The sequence below is a fragment of the Saccopteryx leptura genome, chromosome 2, assembly GCF_036850995.1.
Source record: "Saccopteryx leptura isolate mSacLep1 chromosome 2, mSacLep1_pri_phased_curated, whole genome shotgun sequence".
NCBI classification, from domain to species: domain Eukaryota; kingdom Metazoa; phylum Chordata; class Mammalia; order Chiroptera; family Emballonuridae; genus Saccopteryx; species Saccopteryx leptura.
The window spans coordinates 237824403-237851656 of record NC_089504.1 but is presented as its reverse complement, the minus strand read 5'-3'; the positions used below and the strand labels follow the sequence as shown (position 1 = coordinate 237851656).

The 27254-nt window shown below is 45.0% G+C and overlaps 2 protein-coding genes, 1 non-coding gene and 1 pseudogene across 3 annotated transcripts; 2 read left to right on the top strand and 2 right to left on the bottom strand.

Annotated features, from left to right (window-relative positions):
* Nucleotides 1-2022: 2022 nt before the first annotated feature.
* Nucleotides 2023-2126, top strand: LOC136396197 (small nucleolar RNA U13). Its single transcript, XR_010749596.1, has one exon. It is a non-coding gene; the product is annotated as a small nucleolar RNA U13 (small nucleolar RNA).
* Nucleotides 2127-17839: 15713 nt separating this feature from the next.
* LOC136393356 (ATP synthase F(0) complex subunit C2, mitochondrial pseudogene) lies at nt 17840-18494 on the bottom strand (annotated as a pseudogene).
* A 2643-nt stretch (nt 18495-21137) lies between these two features.
* On the top strand, nt 21138-23997 carry COX6A1 (cytochrome c oxidase subunit 6A1). The gene is made up of 3 exons (XM_066370773.1): nt 21138-21293; nt 21438-21580; nt 23727-23997. Exons 1-3 carry the CDS (start codon nt 21191-21193, stop codon nt 23808-23810), a joined length of 330 nt encoding a protein of 109 aa, XP_066226870.1. The 5' UTR covers nt 21138-21190; the 3' UTR covers nt 23811-23997.
* Nucleotides 23998-25478: 1481 nt separating this feature from the next.
* TRIAP1 (TP53 regulated inhibitor of apoptosis 1) lies at nt 25479-27239 on the bottom strand. Its single transcript, XM_066370774.1, has 2 exons — nt 27060-27239; nt 25479-26425 (listed from the first exon to the last, which is right to left on the bottom strand). The coding sequence occupies exons 1-2, from the start codon at nt 27237-27239 to the stop codon at nt 26342-26344; spliced, it is 264 nt and encodes an 87-aa protein (XP_066226871.1). The 3' UTR covers nt 25479-26341.
* Between the last annotated feature and the right edge of the window lie 15 nt (nt 27240-27254).

Here is a 27254-nt window from a genome sequence, read left to right as displayed (position 1 = left end):
TTTGTGGCTGGGGATGGGGTGAGACATGTGGGGTACAGGGATGTGGTCAGGTCCCAGCTCTTCTACTACTCAGCTGTCATTCAGCCTCACCAAGCCTCAATCTCCATATCTGTGAAGTGGGTATGAATGTAATTATACATACCTCAACACGTTTTTTAGGAGGGCAAGGGGACATGTGAAGTCAGAGTGCCTGTATTATGTAGCAACTCAGGAAAAGTTTAACCTACTTAACATCTTTTCCCTTTTCTCCTGTTTTTCGTCCTAATTAGAGTTGTCACTCTTGAGTTCCTAATAATAATATTAACCATTCCTCATGCTTACTGGGCGCCTGCTATGTGTCAGGCACTGTCCTGTGCACTTTACAGAGAGATGTATGTGATTTTTCCAGAGAGGAAACAGGTTCAGCAAGATGCAGTGACTTATCCAAGAGCACACAGCCTCTAAGTAGTAAAAAGGGAGCACCGCAATCCCTTGGAGGGCTTGCTCAAATGAAGATTACTGGGCAACTTTCTGATGCCCCAAGTGTCCAAGTGTGAGGCAAGCCTGGGAATTTGCATTTCTAACAAGTTCCCAGGTGATGTTGCTGCTGCTGGCCCTGGAGCACACTTGGAGAATCATGGCCTAATACCAAGATTTCTCCACTGTGATTATCCCAATTAGGCATGTTATGTCACGTCCAGCCTATTACAATAGACTCAATTCAAAGAATTTGAAGTCTCGTATAATTCATTTAGCACTTGGCACATATACTTTCGTCCATTTTAAAGGTGCAAAAAATAACTAGAAATTATAAATGAAACGAAAGAAACTATAAGTGAGCAGAAAGAAGGACAGAATTAGTTCTGGTCTCACCAGTTACTCAGAGAGATGTCTTTTTGTTAGATGTAATTATGTAGCAGAAGCTCTCTGAATTAACTAACTCACTGGATTAAGAAATCAATGGAGCTGCTTACTGGATTTACCAACACTTGCCTTGCCTACTGTAAAACCCCAGAAAGTTGTAATGCCCACAGCAGTTGGTGGACCCAGCTCTATGGAATGAGTGTCTACTAAGTCCTCCTGCTGACTTAGTGATGTGACTGAGTGTTCACCAAGAGTCCATTGGGTTAGTTTTCTAATCAGTTGCTTTTGTTATTAAATCATATAATTGTATATGACAAACCAATGACATAGGAGTGGGAAAAGAAAACCAATGTTTCTATCAATGCAGCTGAATGCTTTGGAAAGACTCTTAAAAAGTGAGTTGGTATGTGTCCTCATAAATTTGTCCCATAGTACGGACACCAAGAGTGAACCCTCCTGTGATCGATGGACTTGGGGTGATAATGATGTGTTAATGTGATTCCTTCACTGTAACAAATGTAGCACTCTGGTGGGGGGTGTTGAGAATGGGGAAGGCTATGCATATGTGAGGGTGCAATGTATATGAGAAATCTTGGTGCCTCTTGTTAATGTTGCTGTGAATCTAAAACTCCTCTAAAAAGTCAATTGAAATGAAAGAGAGAGAGAGAAAGGAAGAAGGAAGGAAGGAAGGAAGGAAGGAAGGAAGGAAGGAAGGAAGGAAGGAAGGAAGGGAGGGAGGGAGGGAGGGAGGAAGGAAGGAAGGAAGGAAGGAAGGAAGGAAGGAAGGAAGGAAGGAAGGAAGGAAGGAAGGAAAAGAAATGGTGAGGGAGCAAAGCCCCCACATGACCCATGATGGCCATACTGTATGAGCCAAGGTAAACTTTTGTCATAAGCCACTGGGAGTGGGAGGAGTTAGTGGCCTAGACATCTAAAGCCTATTGAGTAAGAATGAAGGTGAAATTCTAATAATCTGAATGACTAGGGCCTTCAGATCTACATCAACTTTTAAGAAGCCCGAACTGAAACTCAGGGAAGTGGTTCATGCAAGAAAGATGTGGGGGAACGCCAACCAGCTGACTCAGATCAGGCTCAGAGAAAAGGCTTTGGCCCTACATCAAACGATTGGTGAATTAATATACAGTATAGCAATGGGTTTTTAAGTTAAAATAGAATATTTAGATCCTTTTGTAGTTCATAAGGGTGATGATTGGGTGTTCACGTTCTTATGTGAGATGAGCCTCCCTCATCCCTTGTTAGGACATCAACACATTACCTGCCTAATATGAAAAAAAAAGAAAAAAATAGAATATTTAAAGGTTGTGTTTTAAAAAATTATTTTCTGTTTCAATGGATTTTTTTATAAACTTACCAACTACCCTTCTGATTAGATGAGATAAAAAAAGCCCCTACCCTAGATTGTTATAAAAATTGAAAACAAGGAGGGGATGGGGCAGTTCTTATTTATTGATTTCTATTTCATCTCTCTCCAGCCAATTATGTCTAATTTTAGCCCAGTACTTTACAGTTTATAAAGCACTTTCAAATCTATTTATTTCCATCCACTCGTAACTCTGGGCAGCAGGCATTATCATTACCCTTGTTCTCCAGGTTGGGAAACTGAGGCTCAGAGGAAGAAAATACAGGGGGCCCTTGAGTTACGACACAGTTCAGTTCCTACTACACTGACGTAACGTGAATTTTGGTGTAAGTCAAAACACACCCTAGCCTAAATCACTTAGCCTAACATAGTTGTAAAATCATACTCTAGAACATAAAAAACAAAACATGCCTTGTTACTGCATATTCTTCTGCCACACATAACCAAACTAGTTTGCCCACGTAGTCTGTAAGTAAGATGCTAATAGTGTAAGCTGAAACACTCACGTCTCAATTTTTAAAAGTTTTTATGGGGGTGAGCATTGTTAACTCAAAATGCCATATGTCAAGAATGTCATAACCTGAGGACCCCCCTGTAAAGGCTTCAAGTAAAGAAAGCTACCAGTAAGGCATCCTACTGGAGCAAGAACCTTGATTTACTTGATGAAGTGCCCAACTGCCCCCAGGGCATCGTGTTAACAAAGGAATGAGAATAAAAAACACAAACTCTTACCAGTTGAGGAGGAGGTGCCTCGGGATAGGAATTAGGAAGTAAGGAATAAAGACTAAGACGTGACTGTGTCTGGTTCATCTCTGGATCCTGGCATACAGAAAGTAGGAAGTCAGGAAATAGTTGGTGCCTGGTAGATGAAACGAGGAGTGAATGAACACATCAATGAATGCAGTGAGAAACTTGGAGCCAGGCCCCCTTCTCTCTCTGGATTCAGTTTCCCCATAGTTAAGTAGTTGAAAGCTAACATTGTCCTTCTCGGAGAAGAGGACAGACAGCCCTGGCCCGATGGTTCGGTTGGTTAGAGCGTCATCCCGATCCGCAAAAGTTGCTCATTTGATCCTTGATCCAGGCACATACAGGAACAGATCAATGTTTCTGTCTTCCTCTCTCTCTTTCCCTTCCTCTCTCTCGAAAAATCAATAAACTTAAAAAAAAGAAAATGGACATACATAATTTTATATTCTATTTCTGGATGCTCATAGACCACCTTTTGAACACCCACTATAGATTCTGTAGCAGAGAGGGATCCATGGGACCCTGAGTCTTGGAGATTCTTCAAATTCAGGGATCTAAGGTCTCTTCCAGCTCTGATGTTAATAGTTGTAATGCTAACAATAATGACAATAATAGGATCCAAAAGGTTTTGGATGTTGACTCTAGCACCAGGCACTATGCTACGAACTTGACCTCATTTAATATTGTCACAGCCCTATGATGCAGCCTTTATTATTATCATCTCTGTTTTGCAAATGAAGAAATTGTGGCTTACAGCGACTAAACTTGCTCAGGTCACACAGCCAGAAAGTAGGGTCCTTGGTTTCTGATCGAGCCCTGTGATACCAGAGCTCTGATACTCCCCGCTCTATTCCAGGGAAGTATAATCTTATGACCGGTATGTGGCTTTTTCAAGACCAAACTCAAGTTGCTGTGTTTGGAGAACATATTGTAATGCTGGCAACCATTTGTTCATTCGAACATTTATTCAATAATCATGTTTGAACATCTCTTATGTGCCAGGCACAGATTGGCTAATGGAGACTCATGGTGATTGTGGTCCTTTCCTTCAAGCAGCTCCATTTATGGTCTTGTTCCTCTGATGCCTTCCACACCAGATTCATGGTGTGAGCAGTCACAGTGCAGATTCTCAGGCCCTACGCCAGATGTAGAATCAGGCTCTCTGAAGTTGGAGCCTGGAAACCTGCCTCTTACACGCTCCCCGTGTGTCTTACAGACACTGAGGTGTGGGAATCCCTGGATAGAGGGTGAGGCGACCTAGACGAGCAAACAAAACAATTGTTACACAGAGAAAAGTGTTTGATACAGATAATGGGGGTTGCCAGGGAAGGCTTCTTGGAGGAAGTGACCTTTAAAGTGAGACCTCTGAGATGAGTAGGAGTGAACAGACCGAGAAGAAGGGAAAGAGATACAGCCTGGACTGCCCTAGGGATGCTCACAGTAGGGGAAGTGGGGGCTGGAGGGAAGCAGGGGAGGGGGGGGGGGAAGAGCACCAAATCAGAACGATGTGCCCAGGGGGCTGTGGGAAGCTGTGAAGAGTTTTCCAGTGCTTTCCCAGATACAAGCTTCTACTTCATGCCACCCTTTTTTAAAAATTGATTTGAGAGAGAGAAACATTGATTTGTTGTTCCACTTATTTATGCATTCATTGGTTGCTTCCTGTATGTGCCCTGACCAGAGATCCAAACCCACAACCTTAGTGTATCAGGATGATGCTCTAACCAACTGAGCTACCCGGCCAGGGCTTTGTGCCATCTTGGATGAAGAGAATAGGTGTGGAAGGGAATCAGGGCTGGCTGGGAGGAGATGTGGTCTCCCAGGATGTTAAAAGCCTCTTATCTGCCGACTAATGGTGGGCGGAAGCCCAATCCTCCCTCCTTTAATCTGAATGCTGTTTTCACCTCCATTGTCAATGCTAAGCCTTTGTTTGTTTGAACTAAGTCCTTCTATCTAGAGTCCTTAGTGCCAGCAGTAAATGGTGACATTTGAATAAGTGAAGGAGAATTCCTTTGTAATGGGACCCGGAGAACACCTGCTTCTTAGATCCACCGTGTCACAGAGGAATCGCAGGAGCTCTTCCTTCTTGGAGTAACCCTCAGCCATCCAGGTGACTCATGATTAGGTGGCAGTAGGACTCTGGCCTTGGCCAGCCTGGGTTCACATTCCCTCCTAGCCACTTTCTGTCCCTTCCAATGCCTCAATTTCCTCCTCTGACCAAAAAAAAAAAAAAAAGCTAAAAATAGTACCTACTACTGTATATCCAAAGCAGCACTGTTTTGAGAATGGAAAGAATTTTCCTGTGAAATGCCTAGAAGAGTGCCTGGAACACAGTAGGACTTCAGAAAATAGTGGCTATGACCACCTGACTCCCTTCCATAGGTTGGCCGCCCCCCAGGTCGAGCTGGTTGAATATCTCTTTGAAAGACCCCCTCAAGCATGACAGAGGACTTTGAGGGGCCCGTCTGCATCCCCCCCCCCACCCCGTGTCTGGCTTTAGCCTGAACCTTTCTCTGCATCCACTCGGCAGCCTTTTAACCACCCTGGAGCCCTCTCCTATACATTGGATCAAATGGAAACAATAAAGCTTTATGCAGGAAAGGAAAGGAAAGGAAAGGAAAGGAAAGGAAGGGAAGGGAAGGGAAGGGAAGGGAAGGGAAGGGAAGGGAAGGGAAGGGAAGGGAAGGGAAGGGAAGGGAAAGGAAAGGAAAGGAAAGGAAAGGAAAGGAAAGGAAAGGAAAGGAAAGGAAAGGAAACAAAGAAGAAAGAAGGAAAGGAAGGAAGAAAATGTTGAGTATTATTCAGGCCCCAGGAAGAGTGCAAAGTGTTGGAGATACAGCAAAAAGAAGTTAAATGTTCTCATGGAACTTATACTTTAATGAGAGATGATTAACACAATAAAGGGAAACAACACAGATTGTGATTTGTGCTATTAAAAAATAAAATACTTGTGGCCCTGGCCGGGTAGCTCAGTTGGTTAGAGCATCATCTCGCTACACTAAGATTGTAGGTTCGATCCCTGGTCAGGGCACATACTAGAATCAACCTCTGAATGAATAAATAAGTGGAACAACAAACTAATATTTCTCTCTCTCTCCCTTCCTTTCTCTCTAAAATTGGTAAAATATAGTTGGATCACCCTGGCTGTTGTGCGGAGAATAGACTGGAGATGGGGAAGCTGTAAGGAGAGAGACCAGCCCGGAAGCTACTGCAGTCAGCTGGGGAGAGAGAACAGTTACCATGACTGAATAGGGATGGAGAAGATTAGAGAGACATTTTAATGTAAAATCCACTTGGTTGTTGATTGTGAGAAAGAAAGAGGAGACAATGAGAAAAACTGACTCCTAGTTTGTTAGCTTAGGGACTGGGTGGATGGTGGCACCATTATAAGCTACCCACCCAATGATAAGAGACACCTGAAATTAATAATCTCATAGGGAGAGCCAGGCATGGAGACAATGGTCCATCTCACACAGTGCCATGAGATGTACTAAAACAGAGATGCCAGGCCTGACCGGGCAGTGGCACAGTGGATAGAGCATCGGACTGGGATGTGGATGACCCAGGTTTGAGACTTTGAGGTCGCCAGCTTGAGTGTGGCTCACCAGCTTAAGCCCAAGGTTGCTGGCTTGAGCAAGGGGTCACTCAGTCTGCTGTAGCCCCCCGGTCAAGGCACATATAAGAAATCAATCAAGGCCCTGGCCGGTTGGCTCAGTGGTAGAGCGTTGGCCTGGCGTGCAGAAGTCCCGGGTTCGATTCCCGGCCAGGGCACACAGGAGAAGCGCCCATCTGCTTCTCCACCCCTCCCCCTCTCCTTCCTCTCTGTGTCTCTCTTCCCCTCCCGCAACCGAGGCTCCATTGGAGCAAAGATGGCCTGGGCGCTGGGGATGGCTCTGTGGCCTCTGCCTCAGGCGCTGGAGTGGGTCTGGTCGCAATGGAGCAACGCCCCGGAGGGGCAGAGCATTGCCCCCTGGTGGGCAGAGCGTCGCCACCTGGTGGGCGTGCCGGGTGGATCCCGGTTGGGCGCATGCGGGAGTCTGACTGTCTCTCCCCGTTTCCAGCTTCAGAAAAATACAAAAAAAATACAAAAAAAAAAAAACTAAAAAGAAGAAAAAAAAAAGAAATCAATCAATGAACAACTAAGGAACCGCAAGGAAGAATTGATGTTTCTCATCTCTCTCCCTTCCTGTCTGTCTGTCCCTATCTGTTCCTCTCTCTGACTCTCTCTCTGTCTCTCCCATAAGAAAAAAAAACCCCAAAAAACAGAGATGCCAGCAAGGCCTTTGGGACAGAGAGGGGGAGGGGTAAATTCTGGCTGGGGAGACTCGAATGGGGAGGAGATCACGATAGATGAAGCAGTTGGAGAGAAACAAGAGACCAGGAGGATGGGGTGATGACCACATGATACAGAGCTTGGAGAAGACCTACGTGGTTGACACAGAGTGTGGATGGAGTTGCCCCTGAGAGGCCCTCCATGCCAATCTGAGGAGTCAGTGAAGAGAAATTACTTTGGCTCTAGAGAACTTAGTCTTTCCTATATTTTATTTTAGTATTATTAATTTTTTTTAGAGTGAGAGAGGGAAAGAGAGAAACATCGATTTGTTGTTTTACTTACCTGTGCTTTCATTGGTTGATTCTTGTATATGCCTGGGGATAAAGCCACAACCTTGATGTACTGGGATGATACTCTAACCAACTGAGCACCATGTCCTCTATATTTTAGAAGATCATTGGTGAATGTGTGAGAGGCAGTAAAACAGGTGTTTGTCTCTGCAATGAATACCTCTAGAAGGTTCAGCAGAAAACTTTAGTACGGTAATCTTTGGAGTAAAACTGGGTGGCCGAAGGCTAGGGATTAAGAAGCTTTTCCTTTTTTATTTTTTTGTTTGTTTTGTTTTGTAATTTGAACCATCTGGATGTTTTACCTAGTCAATACTTAAACAATTATTATGAACAAAAATATACTGTTGAAAGAAAGACTTTGGGGTCATTGTAGGTGCATTTGACTCTTGGCTCCGTCAAGCTTGTCTCTAAATTTTTTTATTTATTTATTTTTTACAGAGACAGAGAGTGAGTCAGAGAGAGGGATAGACAGGGACAGACAGACAGGAACGGAGAGAGATCAGAAGCATCAATCATTAGTTTTTCATTGCGCGTTGCAACACCTTAGCTGTTCATTGATTGCTTTCTCATATGTGCCTTGACCACGGGCCTTCCGCAGACCGAGTAACCCCTTGCTGGAGCCAGCAACCTTGGGTTCAAGCTGGTGGGCTTTTTCCTCAAACCAGATGAGCCCGCACTCCAGCTGGCGACCTTGGGGTCTCGAACCTGGGTCCTCTGCATCCCAGTCCGACGCTCTATCCACTGCGCCACCGCCTGGTCAGGCCAGGCTTATCTCTAGCTGCATCAAAGATTGCTTCTCCAAGGCTATTTCCTCATCAGTAAAATGGGATAATTTTGTGGGTTGTTGGAAGGTTTAAATGAGATAAGATATGCCAAGTGCCAGCACTGTGATAAGGATAGAGTAAATAGGTGCTATTAGTATTAATAATTAACAATGGTCAGTTAGCCCTGGCTAGATAGCTTAGTTGGTCTGAGTACCTTCCCGAAGTACAGAGGTTGACGGTTCAATCCCCAGTCAGGGCACGTACAGGAGCAGATCAATGTCCCTCTCTCCTTTACTCTCTCTCTAAAATCAATACAATAAGCATTAAAAAAAAAAAAGTTTTTTTAAATAGGTTAGATGAGGCCTGACCTGTGGTGGCGCAGTGGATAAAGCGTCGACCTGGGAACGCTGAGGTTGCCAGTTCAAAACCCAGGGCTTGCCTGGTCAAGGCCCATATGGGAGTTGATGCTTCCTGCTCCTCCTTCCCTTCTCTCTGTCTCTCTCCTCTCTTTCTAAAAATGAGTAAATAAAAGTCTAAAAAAAATTTTTTTTTTAAATAGGTTAGATGAGGCCTGACCTGTGGAGGTGCAGTGGATAAAGTGTTGACGTGGAACTCTGAGTTTGCCCGTCCAAAATGCTAGGTTTGCCTGGTCAAGGCACATATGGGAGTTGATGCTTCCTGCTCCTCCCCTCCTTCTCTCTCTTTCTCTCTCCTCTAAAATGAATAAATAAAATCTTAAAAAAAAAAAAAAAGTTATATGGGGCCTGGCCAGGCAGTGGTGCAGTAGATAAAGTGTTGAATTGGGATGCGGAAGACCCAGGTTCCAAACCCTGAAGTCACCGGCTTGAGCGTGGGCTCATCTGGTTTAAGCAAGGCTCATCAGCTTGAGCCCAAGGTTGCTGGCTTGAGAAAGGGGTCACTTGGTCTGCTGTAGCCCCGGGTCAAGGCACATATGAGAAATCAATCAATGAACAACTAAGGTGCTGCAATAAAGAATTGATGCTTCTCATCTCTCTCTTTTCCTGTCTGTCTGTTACTATCTGTCCCTCTCTCTTTCTCTGTCTCTGTCACACACACACAAAAAAAGTTAGATGGATGGGCACACACTCCAAGGAGGTCTTGGCTTGACACACTGTGGTCAAGGGAAGGAATTTGGAATCAGACCCAGCTGAGGTCTGTCCTTCTAATTGGGCACTACCTTTCTACCGCCCAAATCTGCAAAATGGGATGCTAACATACCCCCCCCCCCCCAATCAAAGACTACTACTGGGTGGGGCCAGTTAGTCAACTGCCAAGCTCATTGCCCTGTAAGTATGTTATGAAGATGAATATTTTCAGGACGGCCTCTCTCTCTATTTGTCTCCCAGGCTCAGGGGACTTTTCAGTCTCTCCTCTCTGCTCCCCACTGGAGCGCGCGCGCGCGGGGTGGGGGGGTGTTAAGGTAGGGGGCATTCTTTAGGAAGAGAAGTTTTCTTGTTCTAATCCATGGAAGATTCAGGAGAGGTCTCAGAGGCAATGCCTTAACAGGAAGTCCCTGAGGTACGGCCTGGTTCCGTCCACTCCCCTTGCATTTCCCACCGCCCTCCCTCCTTAAGGATCCTGGGCCCAGACAGCCGCCACGTTGAAGGTCGCAGGCACCACTCATCTGCGGCCAGACTCGTGGGCGGCACCCGCACATGTGGAGCCTGCCACCCACAGGGAGAGAACGGTACTGCAGACGCGGGCGCTGGAGAAGCCCCCATCCAGTCACCTTTCTGTCAATGTTGACTCGGTGCCTTTTCTGCTCAAAGCAGAAGGGATCCCTGCCCTGATGGAGCTTACAGTTGAATGAGACGAATACCAGCAACGGACGTGCTGGTAGTAACCTCATAATCTGCTTTTTGGTGAATGCTTTTGTTTTATAGCAAGTTAATGTATATTCATTGTAGAAATTTTAAGAAGAAAGTTAAAAGCCAGACATAACTTTTGTTAACACGTGAGTATAACCCTTACAGTATTTGCTATGCATTTTACAAAAACGAAAACATATGTGTCATAATATTCTGTAGCCTGCTTTGTCGTGTTTAATAACGTCATTGAGATACATTTCTCATACTATACATCCATTCTGTTTTTAACTCAATGTAACAGTAGATGATGGATAATATATGAATTGATGCTATTTGTTGAGCATGGTGTTAAGTATTATTACACACATCATCACATTCAGTCCTCCCAACAACCTTATTTGGTAGGTGCTATGATTTTCCCTGCTGTTACATGGCAAGGCAAAAGTTTAAAGGTATCTTCGTAGCAAAAAATGATGCAGGCAACTCCATAAGATATAACAATTTATTTATAAGGTAATTTGCTTACAGGAATGTGGTTGGAGCAGTAAGATGACCCAGCAATTCGGCACAAATTATTCTCCACTACCAGACCCCTCTTACAGTACTTTTTCTTTAAAATTCTTATTTATTGATTTGAGAGAGAGAGATAGAATCATTAGTTTGTTGTTCCACTTATTTATGCATTCATGGATTGATTCTTGTATGTATGTGTGCCAACCAGGGATCAAACCCTCAACCTTGGTGTATCAGGATGACACTGTAACCAACTGAGCTAACCCGCCAGGGGTTTCAGGGGTTATATATAGTATAACTCAGGTACTAATGACTGACAAAACAAAGGGACAAAGAATGCAGTACGTGCCAGGTGCCAAACCTCCTGGTGGTCTTGTGAGGGATGATTATAACCAATGCTATCACTAGTTTGATTTTGATTTTCATGCCAGTCCCCCTTACTACATTTTATGGAACATAGATAATCATCAACTAGAAGGCTTTCATATGTTTCTAAAAACAGTGAAGTTGGTCAAAGGTCACAACATGAAAACTTAAAGTTGGAAGAAATTTGGGAACACAAAAATGTAGTGTTGTTCACATCTATATCAATACACTCATTCTACAGATGAAGAGACTGAAGCACAGAAAGGTGAGTGATTTGTTCAGCAAAAGTAGGAGAGCCAGCATTTTAATTCAGCTTTGCCTGAGGAAGTGAAGTTTTCTTTTTTAAAAATTTTTATTTATTGATTTAAGAGAGAGAGAGAGAGAGAGAGAGAGAGAGATAAGCATTGATTTGTTCTTCCAGTTATCCATGCAATCAATTGGTTGATTCTTGTATGTGCCCTGACTGGGGATCAAACCCCAAACCTGGTGTATTGGGAGGATGCTCTACCAACTGAACTACCTGGCCAGGGCAAGAACCTGAGTTCTGAACCATTTTTTATGCCTTTTCTGTGCCAGGCTGCATGGGAATTCAGAGGAATCTGAATCAAATGTGTGGTGTGTATTGGGGATCTCCTGGAGCTCAGAGTGGAAATTGGAAAAAAAAATGGAATAGTCTTTGAACAAGGTATAGAGAGCTTAAACGTCACCAGGGGCCCAGAAGCAAGGGGGCATGGTGTATCCAGGAAAAGGCTGCCTGTGAGGACTGGGTGGGTTGTGTGCAGATGGAGATGAGCAGCAGGGTGGGAAGGACATTTTCAGCCAAGAAGGACCAGCCTGAGAAAAGCCTTGGGTCTAGACAAGTGTATGAGCATAAAAAGGAACCAGAAAGGACAAATAATTAATCATCAAGTTATACGGTGTTAGATAGATGGATGATGCTTGGAGTCTGCCCTCCAAACACTGACAATCTAGCTAGGTGGAAAGTTGTGGAGGAACCACAGAAATGAGTAATAGTTACCCTTCACTATGCACACTCCTCACCATGCTAGGTTCTCTTCCTATACTACCACTTTCATGCTCAAACAGTCCTGGAAGATTGGCAGTTATGAGTCCCATTTATAAATAAAGAGGAAGGCTCAGAAAATGGCTTTGTCCAGATCTCCCAGGTAGGGAGGACTGGGGCCAGGAGACGTAATCCAGGAGGCTTGGTGTCTAAATTCAGTGCTCTAACCTGCACAGCTACACTATTCTGCTGGCCCTGAACACCTCCTCTCATCCCCAAAGAAATAGACTGTTACATGCAGGCCCCTATGCAAGCCTCTAGGTGAGCTGCAGTCAGGGATTTTTCTAAATTGCAAAGCTGATCACCTCTCTCCTTGCTTAAAATCAAAGCTCCTCAGAGCCTTTAGATAAAATTCTAATTCAGCATAGACCAGGGGTCCCCAAACTACGGCCCGCGGGCCACATGCAGCCCCCTGAGGCCATTTATCCGGCCCCCGCCGCACTTCCAGAAGGGGCACCTCTTTCATTGGTGGTCAGTGAGAGGAGCATAGTTCCCATTGAAATACTGGTTAGTTTGTTGATTTAAATTTACTTGTTCTATATTTTAAATATTGTATTTGTTCCTGTTTTGTTTTTTTACTTTAAAATAAGATATGTGCAGCGTGCATAGGGATTTGTTCATAGTTTTTTTTTTTTATAGTCCGGCCCTCCAACGGTCTGAGGGACAGTGAACTGGCCCTCTGTGTAAAAAGTTTGGGGACCCCTGGCATAGACCACAAGGCCCTTGAACTTCTTGCTCCCTCCCTCTCCTTACACCTCCAGCTTTAAGTCACTGTTTGGGATTCTGGATACATTACCTATATTATTTGTCTGTGGTGATGTCTGCCTGGAAAACTCATCTTTCTCTCAACCCTCATACAGTCATGGAGAGACAGGCCCATGACTTAGATATCACTTCCTACAGGAAGCCTTCCCTGACTGTCCCTCCAGAGTCCAGCTGAATGTCTCTCTGCTTTGCTTCCACAGACTCTTTATCCCCTATTGAGCACTTACTATGTGCCAGCACTTTGCTAAGGACCCTTGAAATGGGTTTTGTTTGTTTGGGTTTTTTTGTTTGTTTGTTTTGTTTTTTTTAGGATCCTTGAGTTATTGAAGCAGTATCACATAGTGATTAAGTGAGGCAAGCTTTGAGGCCACACTTCCTGGATTTGAATCCTGGCTCAATCACCTAAAGCAGTGGTCCCAACCTTTTTGGGCCACGGACCGGTTTAATGTCAGAAAATATTTTAGGGTGGGATGGATAAATGCACAAAATAAAATTATACAACCGGCGTAAAAACTATGGTATTTTTAAATATAACTGTCGAATTATATTTAAAGAGTCAAGAGTGAGTCTTAAAAAAAAAAAAAAAAAAAGAGTGAGTCTTAGACGGATGTAACAGAGGGAATCTGGTCATTTTTTAAAAATAAAACATCGTGCCTGACCTGTGATGGTGCAGTGGGTAAAAGTGTCGACCTGGAACGCTGAGGTTGCCAGTTCGAAACCCTGGGCTTCCCTGGTCAAGGCACATATGAGAGTTGATGCTTTCTGCTCTTCCCTCTCTTCTCTATCTGTCTCTCTCTCTGTCTCCTTTCTCTAAAATGAATAAATAAAATCTAAAATAAATAAATAATTAAAATAAATAAATAAAACATTGTTCAGACTTAAGTATAAATAAAACAGAAATAATGTAAGTTATTTATTCTTTCTTTGCGGACCGGTACCAAATGGCCCACGGACTGGTACCAGTCTCGGCCCGGGGGTTGGGGACCACTGCCTTAAAGGGCTCTGAAACTTAGGCAAATGATGTAACCTCTCCTTGTGCCTCAGTTTCCTCATCTGTAGAGTGGGGATAAGAATAACATTTATCTCATAGGAATCTTGTAATAACCAAATTAATACATGAGAAGGACACACTACATAGTAAGTGCTTAATAAACGTTAGCTAATATTTATTATCCTGTTAAATTCTTGTAATAACTTCAGTTCACAGGTGAGACGCTAAGAGATAACTTGACTTGCCCATGATTGCACAGCTAAGTAGCAGACCAGCGACTTGAACTTGATGCCAATCCCATGCTGTATTGCCTCCTATCGTAGAACACATCACAGTGGTAGTAATAGCTGTTTACTTGTCAGTCTCTCCTTCTAGGCTGGGTGTTCTATGAAGATCACTGCTGCCTTGTCCCCCCCTCCCACTGACAGATTTGAAACCCTAAACCCTAATTGAATGAATTAACAATGCTGAGCAGCTCAGACAAGTTATTCAGAGGGTTGAGGTGGTAGTCACAACACCTTGGTTTCCCCTGCAAACTACATGGAAAAATGTCTCTGTCCTGGCCAGATAGCTTGATTGTTTAGAGCAGTCCTCAACCTTTTTTGGGCCACGGACCGGTCTAATGTCAGAAAATATTTTCACGGACCAGCCTTTAGGGTGGGATGGATAAATGTATCACGTGACCAAGACAAGCGTCAAGAGTGAGTCTTTGACGGATGTAACAGAGGGAATCTGGCCATTTTTAAAAAATAAAACATCGTTCAGACTTAAATATAAATAAAACGGAAATAATGTAAGTTATTTATTCTTTCTCTGTGGACCAGTACCAAATGGCCCACGGACCGATACTGGTCCGCGGCCTGGGGGTTGGGGACCACTGGTTTAGAGCGTCATCCTGAGGTACAGAGGTTGCCAGTTCAATACCTGGTCAGGGCACATACAGAAACAGATTGATGTTTCTGTCTGTCTCTCTCTCTCCCTTCTTCTCTCTCTAAAATCAATTTTTTTTTTCAGAGAGAGAGAGGGATAGACAGGGACAGACAGACAGGAACGGAGAGAGATGAGAAGCATCAATTATTAGTTTTTCATTGCGCGTTGCAACACCTTAGTTGTCCATTGATTGCTTTCTCATATGTGCCTTGACCATGGGCCTTCAGCAGACCGAGTAACCCCTTGCTGGACCCAGCGACCTTGGGTTCAAGCTGGTGGGCTTTTTCCTCAAACCAGATGAGCCCGCGCTCAATCTGGCGACCTTGGGGTCTCGAACCTGGGTCCTCTGCCTCCCAGTCCAACGGTCTATCCACTGCGCCACCGCCTGGTCAGGCTCTAAAATCAATTTTTAAAAATTATAAAAACAAAAGAAAAATGCCTCTGTGCCTTCTCCTAGAGTTAGTCTCTCGGTGGACACAGGTCCTGGAGCCGCAAGTGCTCTTAGCAGGGAGAAACCCACAGTAGAAGTAGCAAGCAGGATGCCCCAGATAAGCTTTCCCTTAAGCAAGCCCTGTCCTTGACTAGCAGCCTCCCCCAGTCTAGCTCCAGTGCCTCCCCCATCAGCAGCTGTCCCTAATATTGAGGTGCCCATCCACCAGCTCCCTGTTCCAAGGAAGTCAAGCACCAGAGAGAGCCTTAGTGGGTTCAGTAGGAAAGTAAATATCACCAGCTGCCGGAGAGGATGACGTCAAACCCTGGGATGGCTGGCCTCGGCCTTGGGGCAGCTCTCTGCACAGAGAAGCCAGACACCCTGGGGGTCATGGTGAGGGAGGGGCAACACCAGCTCAGAACTGCCAGCTTAGTGCCCTGAGGACACATTTGATGGTTCCCTCCATTATCAAAGACCCCATGACTTGGAATATTTTTCTTTCTAAACCCACTGAAGTCAGAAATTAAATAGCTGTTCCTTTTCTTGCTAATCCCTAGTCAAAGCATTCTATCAGTGTGAGTTTGACAGGGTGGCTTCTAAGAATTGGAATCATTCTACCTAAAGCAAAGTCCGTATGGTTTTGAGGTTAAAAGAATTAGTTTGAGCCCCCAAATGCCTGGGTCCACTATTTGCGTAAAGCTTTGTAACCTTAGGTAACTTCCTGAACATCTCAAAGTCTCAATTTTCTCATCTGAAAAATGGAGAGAATAATATCTAGCTCACAAGATCATGGATGGGATTAATGTATTTGCAGTGAGTATCCATCATGTGTCAAGTGCTGGGGTCATGCCAGTGAACAAAATATAGTCTATGAAGAAAGGTAGAAAATAAAACAATAAATATTTAATATGTCAGATGGCGGTAAGTGCTGTGAAGATAGGTAAGGCATAGTAAGGAGGATAAAGTGTCAGGGTTGGGAAGAGTTATTTCACTTCAGGGTAGTCTAGGAAGGTCTTTCTGATAAGATGACTTCTGAGCAGACCCCTGGTTGAAATAAGGAAGCAATTCATGGGGCTATCTGGGGGAAACTCTTCCAGACAGAGAAGTGAGCATGTGTCAACATCCTGAGGTAGGGGAGTGCCTGGAATGTTCCAGGAAAGGCAAGAAAGCCAAGGTAGCTGGAATGAAGTGGGCAGTAGGGCAGGTAGAAGGGATGATGTCAGATGCCTGACCAGGCAGTGGCGCAGTGGATAGAGTGTCAGACTGGGATGCAGAGGACCCAGGTTCGAGACCCCGAGGTTGCCAGCTCGAGTGCGAGCTCATCCAGTTTGAGCAAAAGCTCACCAGCTTGAACCCAAGGTCAATGGCTCGAGCAAGGGCTTGCTCAGTTTGCTGAAGGCCCGTGGTCAAGGTACATATGAGAAAGCAATCAATGAACAACTAAGGTGTTGCAATGCGCAATGAAAAACTAATGATTAATGCTTCTCATCTCTCCGTTCCTGTCTGTCTGTCCCTGTCTATCCCTCTCTCTCTGACTCTCTCTCTGTTTCTGTAAAAAAAAAAAAAAAAAAAAAAAAAAGTTAAAAAATAAAGAAGGGATGATGTCAGAGAAGTGACTGGGGGCTGGGGGCAGGGTATGTAGGGCCTGGTAGCCCACTGTAAAGACTTTGACATTTACTTTAAGGAAGATAGGAGTCACTGGAAGATTTTGAGCAGAGGAGGGTGATCTGACAGGTTTTATTTTTTATTTTTTAAATTTTTTTATTTTTCTGAAGCTGGAAACGGGGAGAGACAGTCAGACTCCCGCATGCGCCCGATCGGGATCCACCCGGCATGCCCACCAGGGGCTACGCTCTGCCCCTCCGGGGCGTTGCTCTGTTGAGACCAGAGCCACTCTAGCGTCTGGGGCAGAGGCCAAGGAGCCATCCCCAGCGCCCGGGCCATCCTTGCTCCAATGGAGCCTTGGCTGCGGGAGGGGAAGAGAGAGATAGAGAAGAAGGAGGGGATGGGGATGGAGAAGCAAATGGGCACTTCTATGTGCCCTGGCCGGGAATCGAACCAGGGTCCCCCACACGCCAGGCCAACGCTCTACCGCTGAGCCAACCGGCCAGGGCTGATCTGACAGGTTTTAAAGGGAGAATAGACTGTAAGGGGACCAGGTAGCAGGGAGACCAATTAGTAGCTGTTGCAGTTGTCCACGTGAGAGATAAAACATTTGATTAAATTTGTAGCAGTAGGTAGTAAACAGTGGTCAGATTCTGGATATGTCTGAAGGAAGAGCTGTCAGGATTTGTAGATGAATTATAAGGTGCGTGTAGAGAGAGAGAGAATAGAGTAACCATTTTGAAGTGGGGAAGACAATCTGGGTACAAAATAAGTGCTCAATAAATATTATTCTTTGTATTGATGAGTTTGGTTCCTGGGTTGTCTAAACTCAGTGACCCAAGGCTTTGCCAATGTTGAGCATACCTGACAATAACACCATAGGCATTGTGCCTGAGCATGTACTCTGTGCCAAAAACAATAGACAGAATTTTTATTTAGGAGTATCACCCTGTATAGTATATGAAAGCCCTATGAGAAAATGAACACTTATTGAATTTTTTTTTCTTATTAATACAGTATTTATTTGTCTTCCCTCTGTCAAACCCTGAGCCAACCATTTTCCCCAGGCTTCCTGGGGAGGTATAGGAAAAGGAACACACAGGGCAGGCAAGTCACGGGAGAAAGAACTAAGGGAGGTGGAGAAAGCTCCTTCACATGGCGAAGAGGATGAGAAAGGCCACCATCAGGCAAAAGAGCACCATGGCCTCTGAGAGGGCAAACCCCAGAATGGCGTAGGAGAAGAGTTGTTGCTTCAGAGAAGGGTTCCTGGCATAACCAATGATGAGGCTCCCAAACACAGTCCCAATTCCAGCCCCAGAGCCTGCCACCCCCACTGTGGCAGCCCCAGCCCCAATGAACTTGGCTGCTGTATCAATGTCCCTTGAAATGGCACTGGTCTGGAAGCTGCGGCTAGAAGTAAGTGAGGTCGGGGTATGTGGGGCTGCCCAGCTGCCGAGGCTCTCATCTGTCAGTGTCTCTGGTCTGTTCAGCACCACTGCAGACAGTGACCGGGTCAGCAGCTAAGAGGTGTTCCTGACCAAGGAGGGGGTGGAAACAAACTTGGTGCAGGCGTACATTTTCAGGGGATGAGGGGCTGTGGCAGGAGCTGCTCCTACTGCGGAGAAGACCGAGAGGGGTAGGGGCCGGGGGCTGGGGCATTTATTGAATTTTTAACACATTCTAGGCTTTAAGTACCATATTTTTCACTCCATAAGGCACACCTGACCATAAGACACACCTAGGGTTTTAAGGAGGAAAGTAAGAAAAAAAAATATTCTGAACCAAATGGTGTGTAAAGCGTTGACCTGGAACACTGAGGTTGCTGGTTCGAAACCCTGCACTTGTCTGGTCAAGTCACATATGGGAGTTGATGCTTCCTGCTCCTCCCCCCTTTCTCTCTTTCTCTTTTTCTCTCTCATTCTCTCTCCTCTCTAAAATGAATAAATAAATAAATATATTAAATAAAATACCATACTTTTCCTCCATAAGATGCACGGGCATTTTCCCCTCCACTTTTGGGAGAAACAAGTGCGTCTTATGGAGTGAAAAATACGTTATTTTTCACTTAATCCTGTCTCCACCACTAGACTGTAAGCTGCATAGGAGAGCTCTTATAGCTCTGTATACTACTGCACACATCTGGAACATAGTGGGAACATTAGTTATTATTTATTAAATGAAACTTCACTACTATAGATGGAGGTTGAATTACTTCCCAAGGTAGGGTGGGCTTTAATAGATATTTGTTGGATAAAAATGAGTGTTACATTCCCATTTTAGAGAAGAGGAAACTATAGGTGGCAGACAAGAGATCTGAACCCAGAATTTCCTGATGCCTGAGTTTGGATCTTTCCCATGTCCACACAGTGGGGCCTCATACACCCTCTGGCTGTGTTTGAAGCTGCATAGGAATTTGATGAACCTGGTTAAACCATAACATGCAAAACCCTAGTGTACTCAGGGAAAGATCTAATGATAGGTCAGATTGTGAAGCTCTAGTAATATGATCCTAAATTTTTGTCTTCATGAAATGCATGACCTTAAAGTATCCGTTTTATCTAACTGGCCCCAGGTGACACAGACTAAGGGAAAGAAACAAGATATGAACCCAGTCTTGCTACATTAGTGCTCCTATTTTTTCCCAACTCAATGGTTCTTAAGCTGGGGCATAACAACTCTTAGGGAGTCTCTGGAGGTACTTTATGGTACCTTCTTCCCCAACATTGTCTGCTAAACTGTGTGCTTAGGAGCAGGTGTATTTTGGGGTGTATAAAAAAACTTTTATTTTTAAAACTGTTTTTTGGATGAGTAGAAGGAAGAAAAAGTAAGAAATGGGTGGGAGAGCGATTTTCAAACCAAAATACAGCAGATGTGCCCTGGCTGGATAGCTCGATTGGTTAGAACATAATCCCAAAGTGCAGAGATTGCCAGGTTCAATCCCCAGTAGGGCACATACAGGAGCAGATTGATGTTCCTGTCTTCCTCTTCCTTTCTCTCTGAAATCAGTAAAATTCAAAAGTTGTATATAAAAATATATAGCAGCCTTACCAGGCGATGGGGCAGTAGATAAAGGGTCAGCCTGGGATGCTGAGGACTCAAGTTTGAAACCCCAAGGTCGACAGCTTGAGGACAGGGTGGCTGGTTTAAGCGTGGGACCATAGACATAAATGAGCCCAAAGATCGCTGGCTTGAGCAAGGCCCCGGGTCAAGGCATGTATGAGAAGCCATCAAAAAACAACCAAGCCTGACCAGGCGGTGGCGCAGTGGATAGAGCGTCGGAATGGGATACAGAGGACCCAGGTTCAAGACCCTGAGGTCACCAGCTTGAGCGCGGGCTCATCTGGTTTGAGCAAAAAGCCCACCAGCTTGAACCCAAGGTCACTGGCTCTAGCAAGGGGTTACTCAGTCAGCTGAAGGCCCGCAGTCAAGGCACATATGAGAAAGCAATCAATGAACAGCTAAGGTGTTGCAACGCGCAATGAAAAACTAATGATTGATGCTTCTGATCTCTCTCCGTTCCTGTCTGTCCCTCTCTCTGTCTCTCGCTAAAATAAAAATAAACAAATAAATAAATATTAGCAGGCGCCAATTTTTGTTTCCCGTTGCTGTTCATTCATTCAGCAATTTTTGCTAAACACCTGCTACATTCCTGGGCATGCTGCAGTGGGACAAACTCTTGGCATCAGAGTTTACATTCTATCAAAGGAGACAGAGGGGGGACTGGCATTTTAGATAGGCTTGGAGCGATCACGGAAGCCATGGTGCCCTCCATAAACCTTTCTTTTGTGCTTAGCTTCACCAAGGTAGGGACAGTAGGGAGAGGGAAGTACAATCTGGAGGCACACAACGCAAGAGCTTTTTCTTTTTTTTCCCCCAGAGACATAGAGGAATAGCTAGAGACAGACAGGAACGGAGAGAGATGAGAGCATCAATCATCAGTTTTTCGCTGCGACACCTTAGTTGTTCATTGATTGCTTTCTCATATGTGCCTTGACCGCAGGCCTTCAGCAGACCAAGCAACCTCTTGCTCGAGCCCGCGACCTTGGGTCCAAGCTAGTGGACTTTTTACTCAAGCCAGATGAGCCCGCGCTTAAGCTGGCGACCTCGGGGTCTCGAACCTGTGTTCTCCGCATCCCAATCCGACGCTCTATCCACTGCGCCACCGCCTGGTCAGGCGGCAAGAGCTTTTTTTTTTTGACAAGTACATGGTATGTCAGAAAAAGAGTGCGCAGGCTCCTAGGATTAAAGGACACGGTCCAATATGAACTTCTTTTGAGGCTGGAATCCCGCCTCCACAGCCCGTCCTTCAGTTTCCGCTTCCGGCGTTGTGGAGATCTTGATCAAAAATGGCAGCCGCAGCTGGGTCCCGGGCGTCTGAGCTGCTGAGTCGGTTCCGGCCGCAGCTGGCGCGGTCTATGTCGAGTGGTGCCCACGGCGAGGAGGGCTCAGGTATTGGGGCTGCGGTCGGTGGGGCGGGCCTCAACCCGTCTCCGGCGAGGCGGGCGGTACTGTGACCTTGGCTTGAAGCCTTGGGGGAGGAGGACGAAGCCCTGCGGCTCTGCCGCAGGTCTGAGCCGCCTTACCCCTCCACAGCCCGCATGTGGAAGGCCCTCACCTACTTCGTTGCGCTCCCTGGGGTGGGAGTGAGCATGCTGAACGTCTTTCTGAAGTCGCGCCATGAGGAGCACGAGAGACCCGAGTTCGTCGCCTACCCCCATCTCCGCATCAGGTCCAAGGTACGTCCTTGCTTTCTCTTGGAGTGTCTGTTGGCCTTTCATTCCAAATGCCCTCATTCTCTGGAAGCGTGGATTCCGGGTGTATACAGTTTTTCTTTTTTTAAAAAAAGATTTTATTTATCCATTTTTTTATTGGAGACAGAGAGAGAGAGAGAAAAGAGATAGAGAGAACAGGGGGAGGAGCAGGAAGCATCAACTCGCATATGTGCCTTGACCAGGCAAGCCCAGGGTTTCGAACCGGCGATCTCAGCATTCCAGGTCGACGCTTTATCCACTGCGCCACCACAGGTCAGGCCAGTTTTTCTTTTAATAATAACCAATTTTTATTTTCTCCCATTTTGCGGAAAGGAACCTGAGACAGGGGAGGGGTGTCACTTCTCACTTTTTTCTTCAAAGTCATACAATAAGTGCCCATCAGTTTTCCTTTTCTGATTCAGCCTTCTGATAGCTGTTCTGAAACAGTTGTCAGTTGTATAAAACTTGGAAGTTTGGGAAACTTTCTTAGAGTGACAAAGTCGGAACGTGGTTCATCTTGCTAGGATCTGGGCATCTGGCAGGTGCTAGCTACATGATGAAGAGACTCACACCCTTTATTCTCCTCTAGGTTATATATCTTCTCAACTATTTTATTCTTTGGCTGTTGATGTAGATTTATTTGTTTTTCATTGTTTGTATTTTTAGCAGGAGCCTCTTCTGTTTTTTTTATTCTTTAATAACTATTACATTAAATTCTTTAGTCCAGGTAGAACTGGCCTCATAGGAACTTTTTTTTTTTTTTTAATGTTATTTTATTGATTTCAGAGAGAGAGACAGGAACTTATGTTCCTCTACATGCCCTGACTGGGGATCGAACCAGCAACTTCTGTGCTTTGGGACGATGCTCCGAACCAACTGAGCTATTTGGCCAGGGCTGGCCTCATAGAACTTTAGATTCATAGATTCAGAAATAATTTTTTGAGTCTTTGAGCCCCACTCGCAACCTTGTACAGTAGAATTAGAAGCCATACAGCAAAGTTTCTCAGCCTTCGAAGTGTTCACATTTGGAGCTGGATAGTTCTTGTGGGAGCAGGCCATTCTGTCAGTTGTAGGATGTTTAGCAGCATCCTTGACATCTACCCATTAGATGGTACTAGTACCCTCCCCTCCCCTAGATGTCTCCAGATACTGCCCAGTGTCCCTGGAGAGGCAAAATCATTCTGGTTTGGAAACCACTACCCAAGAACAATGCCTTTCAAAGGTAGAATGTGAATAACTTCTCCCCCATACCCACCTCTGCCTTTTTGGTAGTGATAATTAGCACTGATATGCCAGTTACCAGGGAGGTGGTTGTGAATAACAAACCTGAACTTGCTTTTCCTCTTATGCCCTGGAAGTTATAAGAGCACTCTTAAATTACAGGAAGGCCTGACCTGTGGTGGCACAGTGGATAAAGCGTCGACCCGGAAATGCTGAGGTCGCTGGTTCGAAACCCTGGGCTTGCCTGGTCAAGGCACATATGGGAGTTGATGCTTCCAGCTCCCCCCCCCTTCTCTCTCTCTGTCTCTCTCTCTCCTCTCTAAAAGGAATAAATAAAAAATATATATTAAAAAATTCTAGGGGCCCTGGCCGGTTGGCTCAGCGGTAGAGCGTCGGCCTGGCGTGCGGGGGACCCGGGTTCGATTCCCGGCCAGGGCACATAGGAGAAGCGCCCATTTGCTTCTCCACCCCCGCCCCCTCCTTCCTCTCTGTCTCTCTCTTCCCCTCCCGCAGCCAAGGCTCCATTGGAGCAAAGATGGCCCGGGCGCTGGGGATGGCTCCTTGGCCTCTGCCGCAGGCGCTAGAGTGGCTCTGGTCACGGCAGAGCGACGCCCCGGAGGGGCAGAGCGACGCCCCGGAGGGGCAGAGCATCACCCCCTGGTGGGCGTGCCGGGTGGATCCCGGTCGGGCGCATGCGGGAGTCTGTCTGACTGTCTCTCCCCGTTTCCAGCTTCAGAAAAATAAAAAAATAAAAAATTCTAGGAAGGCTGAAACATGCTAGTAGTTAAAGGACTAATTTCTATTTTGTTTTATATATTATCTGTCACCCTATCTATTTTAAGTAGTTCATAGCAGTGCTGTTTCTGAACTGTTTTCTGGGAATGTATTAATTGCCATCTTTGCTCCACAGCCCTTTCCCTGGGGAGATGGTAACCATACTCTGTTCCATAATCCTCATGTGAATCCGCTCCCAACCGGCTATGAAGATGAATAGAGAACCGGGACCACTACCCAGTGGGGACCACAGCACTGGTTTGGACCATTACTCTGCACTAGGACCAGAGAAGTGTATGGGACCTTAAGCTGACCTTTCCTTATATCAAATGATTACTAGAGTGTACTAACCTTCTGTCTCATTCCTTATGGTAGGAGATGGCTTAAATAAATTAGATTGGTCATGAGCTGTGATCTGCATTCTTTGGTGGTATTTTTCCCTCAAAAGTTAGCATTAATGTTATTCCTTTTTCTGCAATGAAGGTCTGTGGCTGCTGTTTAGTTTTTAAGTTCCATTCAAGTCTCTGAATAACAGGGTTTATAACAGGCCTGCCCTCGGTTTCTTGTGCCTGGAGTATGTAGAGCAAAGGGAGTAGAGCCAATTAAGTAACATGGGTCCTGACAGACATTGAGTGGCCAGCAGAATGGCTGCAGTTTCATCTAAAAGGAGGTGTTTGTGATTCTCAGAGGGAGTGCTTCCTCTGTGCCATTCCATCAGCATTTGAAGTAACTGAAATAGTTGGAAGTTGAAGTCAAAATAGCATGTGGAGCAATTTTTAGAAAATCCTCAGTAGCAATTACAGTAAAAGAACATGGTTGGCTTGGAGTTGATTTTATTTATTTTTATTTTTTTGTGGCAGAGACAGGGAGAGTCAGATAGGGACAGACAGACAGGAAGGGAGAGAGATGAGAAACATCAATTATTTGTTGCGGTTCCTTAGTTGTTCATTGATTTCTCTGTTGTGCCTTGACTGGGGGACTACAGCAGACTGACCCCTTGCTCGAGCCAGTGACCTTGGGCTCAAGCTGGTGAGCCTTGCTCAAACCAGATGAGCCCACGCTCAAGCTGGCGACCTCAGGGTCTCGAACCTGGGTCCTCCACATCCCAGTCTGACGCTCTGTCCACTGCGCCACCACCTGGTCAGGTGAGCTGATTTTATTTTCAAGGCTTACCCAACATTTTTGTGGTAAGATTCAAGCTACAGGTTTTGGTGTCAGCACATACAGGAAACTGGTACTGCATGAAGGTGAGGCACGTAGAAACACAGGGTGTGAAAACCATTTACAATCAAGAAAGAATCCCTGTTATCCTTGCCATTTCATGATACAATCACAGCCTGTGCTTCCCCTTAGAACTGTTATGCTTGTGGTCAGCCTGAGTTCAGGAAAAAGGTACTTATCTTCAGCTTGCTGTCTGGCTTCCGTTGGCCAGCTTCCAACTATCTCTTATAATCCTTGTAAAATGGACCTTAAACAGCCAAATATAAATGCAGAATGTTTTGAAATGACATTAAGGACTGCTCACATTAAATGAGTAGTAATTGGTAAAGTGTAGAGAATAGAATTTAGGCTTTTAAATCAAGTTTCATACTATTGAACCAAACTACTCAAGATAAGCAGTTGTGAGAAGTACATGACATTCCAAAGTATGTAAATACTCACCTGATCCTGACTTTTTGTGTCATTATATAAGCATTTTTAAGATATTTGTGTAGCCGACATAAATTTTATAAGTCAGTGAAGTTTCTAATTGCTGGGCCATACTGCCTAGCTTAGCTAAAGCTTACTTTTCTCCCTTTTAAACATACAAAACTCCCCCCCCCCCCCCCGTGTGTATCTAGGGTAATAACTGTTCTATACAGTACACCAAGTTATAAGGGGCAAATAATGATAGAAATTAAATGTTACAATTTATTGTCTTCATGATTACAGACATTACAAGGCAAGAAAGCAAACTTCTTTCTAACCGTTTTACCAGATACAGCATTTTGGCACTTTCATGATAATACAGGTTGACATAATTCATTGACTTAGGCTGAAAGCTGGCAACACCTAATCTTTCCAATTTAGGGTCTTCTTCCATAGCATACTCCAAGGATCTTAATGACTGAAGTACATTATGAGCTCTGAAATGGTGTTCTAGCATTCTTGAAGCTTAATCTGAGATCTGACACCTCTTGTTAAAACAGGGAACTGTTAAAAGCTTCCTCTTGGCTAACATAGTCCACCAGCAATCTTAACATTTGTTACTACATAAACATAAAACTGCTCCTAAGCATTGACTGAAACCGTTGTGCTGGGATCCCTTTTCAGAGTATTAGTTCCCTGAGAGAAAAAGAGGTCCTAACCAATTGCTTCCATGGACAATGACCCCAGTACAGTATACCAAATGTCCTTTGAAGCATAACTTGAGAGGTCAGGCAACCGTGATCATCCTGACAAGTTTATCAGTATTTACATACAAGATATATTTAAAGCCGATATCAGATGAAGTATTGCAATCATAATCCAAAAAAATCATTCCGTTTTAACACAGTTCCTGCAAGATGTCAAAGCAAGTGAGAAATCATCCCAAAGTAAAAAGTGATAATGGTTCATCATCTTTTCCAAGTGAGAGGAAAACATCTAGAAGGAGGGGGAAAAACCCCTAAATTCATTGAATTGATGGCTATGTTCACAACCCTAATTGAGAAAATCCCCAGTGCTCAATTTTCCTGATTTAAGGAATCCATTTTCAACGTGACTGTCAGGTCAAGAAGAGCTTTCAGGCTTTTCTCTGCCATGGCCCATGAACTCCAGTCCTTCAATGGGAATCTCCTTTTCCTTTATTGCTTTCTGATGGAAGAAAACACATTATAAAGATCAATATGAAGCTTATTAGTTCTGAGCAAGTCTCACTTTTCCTGTCTGCAAATGGAATAAAGACAGCAACTGGAGGGAGGAAGAGGGGAGAGAAACCAGACCAATGAAGGGATAATAAAAATAAAACCCTCATTAATGTCTAGCAGACCAGAGAAAGGCTAACACCCAGCCTTGCCCCTGAACAGTAACAGTGGAACGAAGAGTGCACCACCACAAAAATAAAGGCAACTTGATTCTAGTTGACTTGGCCTAATCACTTCCTATTTCTGGGCGTGACTGTTCCGTTTTTCAAATACAAAGAGCTCCCACTTTGCAAATTTTAAAGTGAACACCAAGTGAACCAAAGAATATTACCGTGCTCCGTAAAAAGGAAATAAAGCACTACAAAAATATTTAACTTTGTCATCTGGAGAGATACCAGGCGGCCTTGGCGGTGAGAGGAGGAGAAAGAACTGCCAGTGGCCTCGGTAACAGAAGGAGAAAGAACTGCCACTGGCCTCGTTTTCTCCACCCTCCCGGTCCCAACCCCCGCAGGATACGAGACGGGAGGCCGGGGACACCGCAAAGAACGCGGGGCCTAGGCGTAGAAGCGAGGGCTGCAGCTCACCTGAACACACTGCTGGTAGCGCTTGAAGAGGTCGGTGCATGGGTCCCCGGAGCTGTCCCCCTTGAGGAACTTCTCGGCAAACCAGCGATTAAAACACTGGTCATACTCGCGTTTCATGTCAGTGCATCCCTCCCCTACGCTGTTCATGGCGGCGACACTGGCGGCGCACTTTGACGTCATCACTTAGACACGTCG

What these genes read in the sequence shown, in the direction of transcription:
- TRIAP1 (XM_066370774.1), bottom strand. Translation starts at nt 27,239, where the DNA reads ATGACGTCAAAGTGCGCCGCCAGTGTCGCCGCCATGAACAGCGTAGGG. An exon ending in GCTACCAGCAGTGTGTTCAG is followed by an intron (nt 26,426 to 27,059) that starts GTGAGCTGCAGC and finishes TTCTTCCATCAG; the next exon opens with AAAGCAATAAAGGAAAAGGA.
- COX6A1 (XM_066370773.1), top strand. Translation starts at nt 21,191, where the DNA reads ATGGCAGCCGCAGCTGGGTCCCGGGCGTCTGAGCTGCTGAGTCGGTTC. An exon ending in CCACGGCGAGGAGGGCTCAG is followed by an intron (nt 21,294 to 21,437) that starts GTATTGGGGCTG and finishes ACCCCTCCACAG; the next exon opens with CCCGCATGTGGAAGGCCCTC. An exon ending in ATCTCCGCATCAGGTCCAAG is followed by an intron (nt 21,581 to 23,726) that starts GTACGTCCTTGC and finishes TTTGCTCCACAG; the next exon opens with CCCTTTCCCTGGGGAGATGG.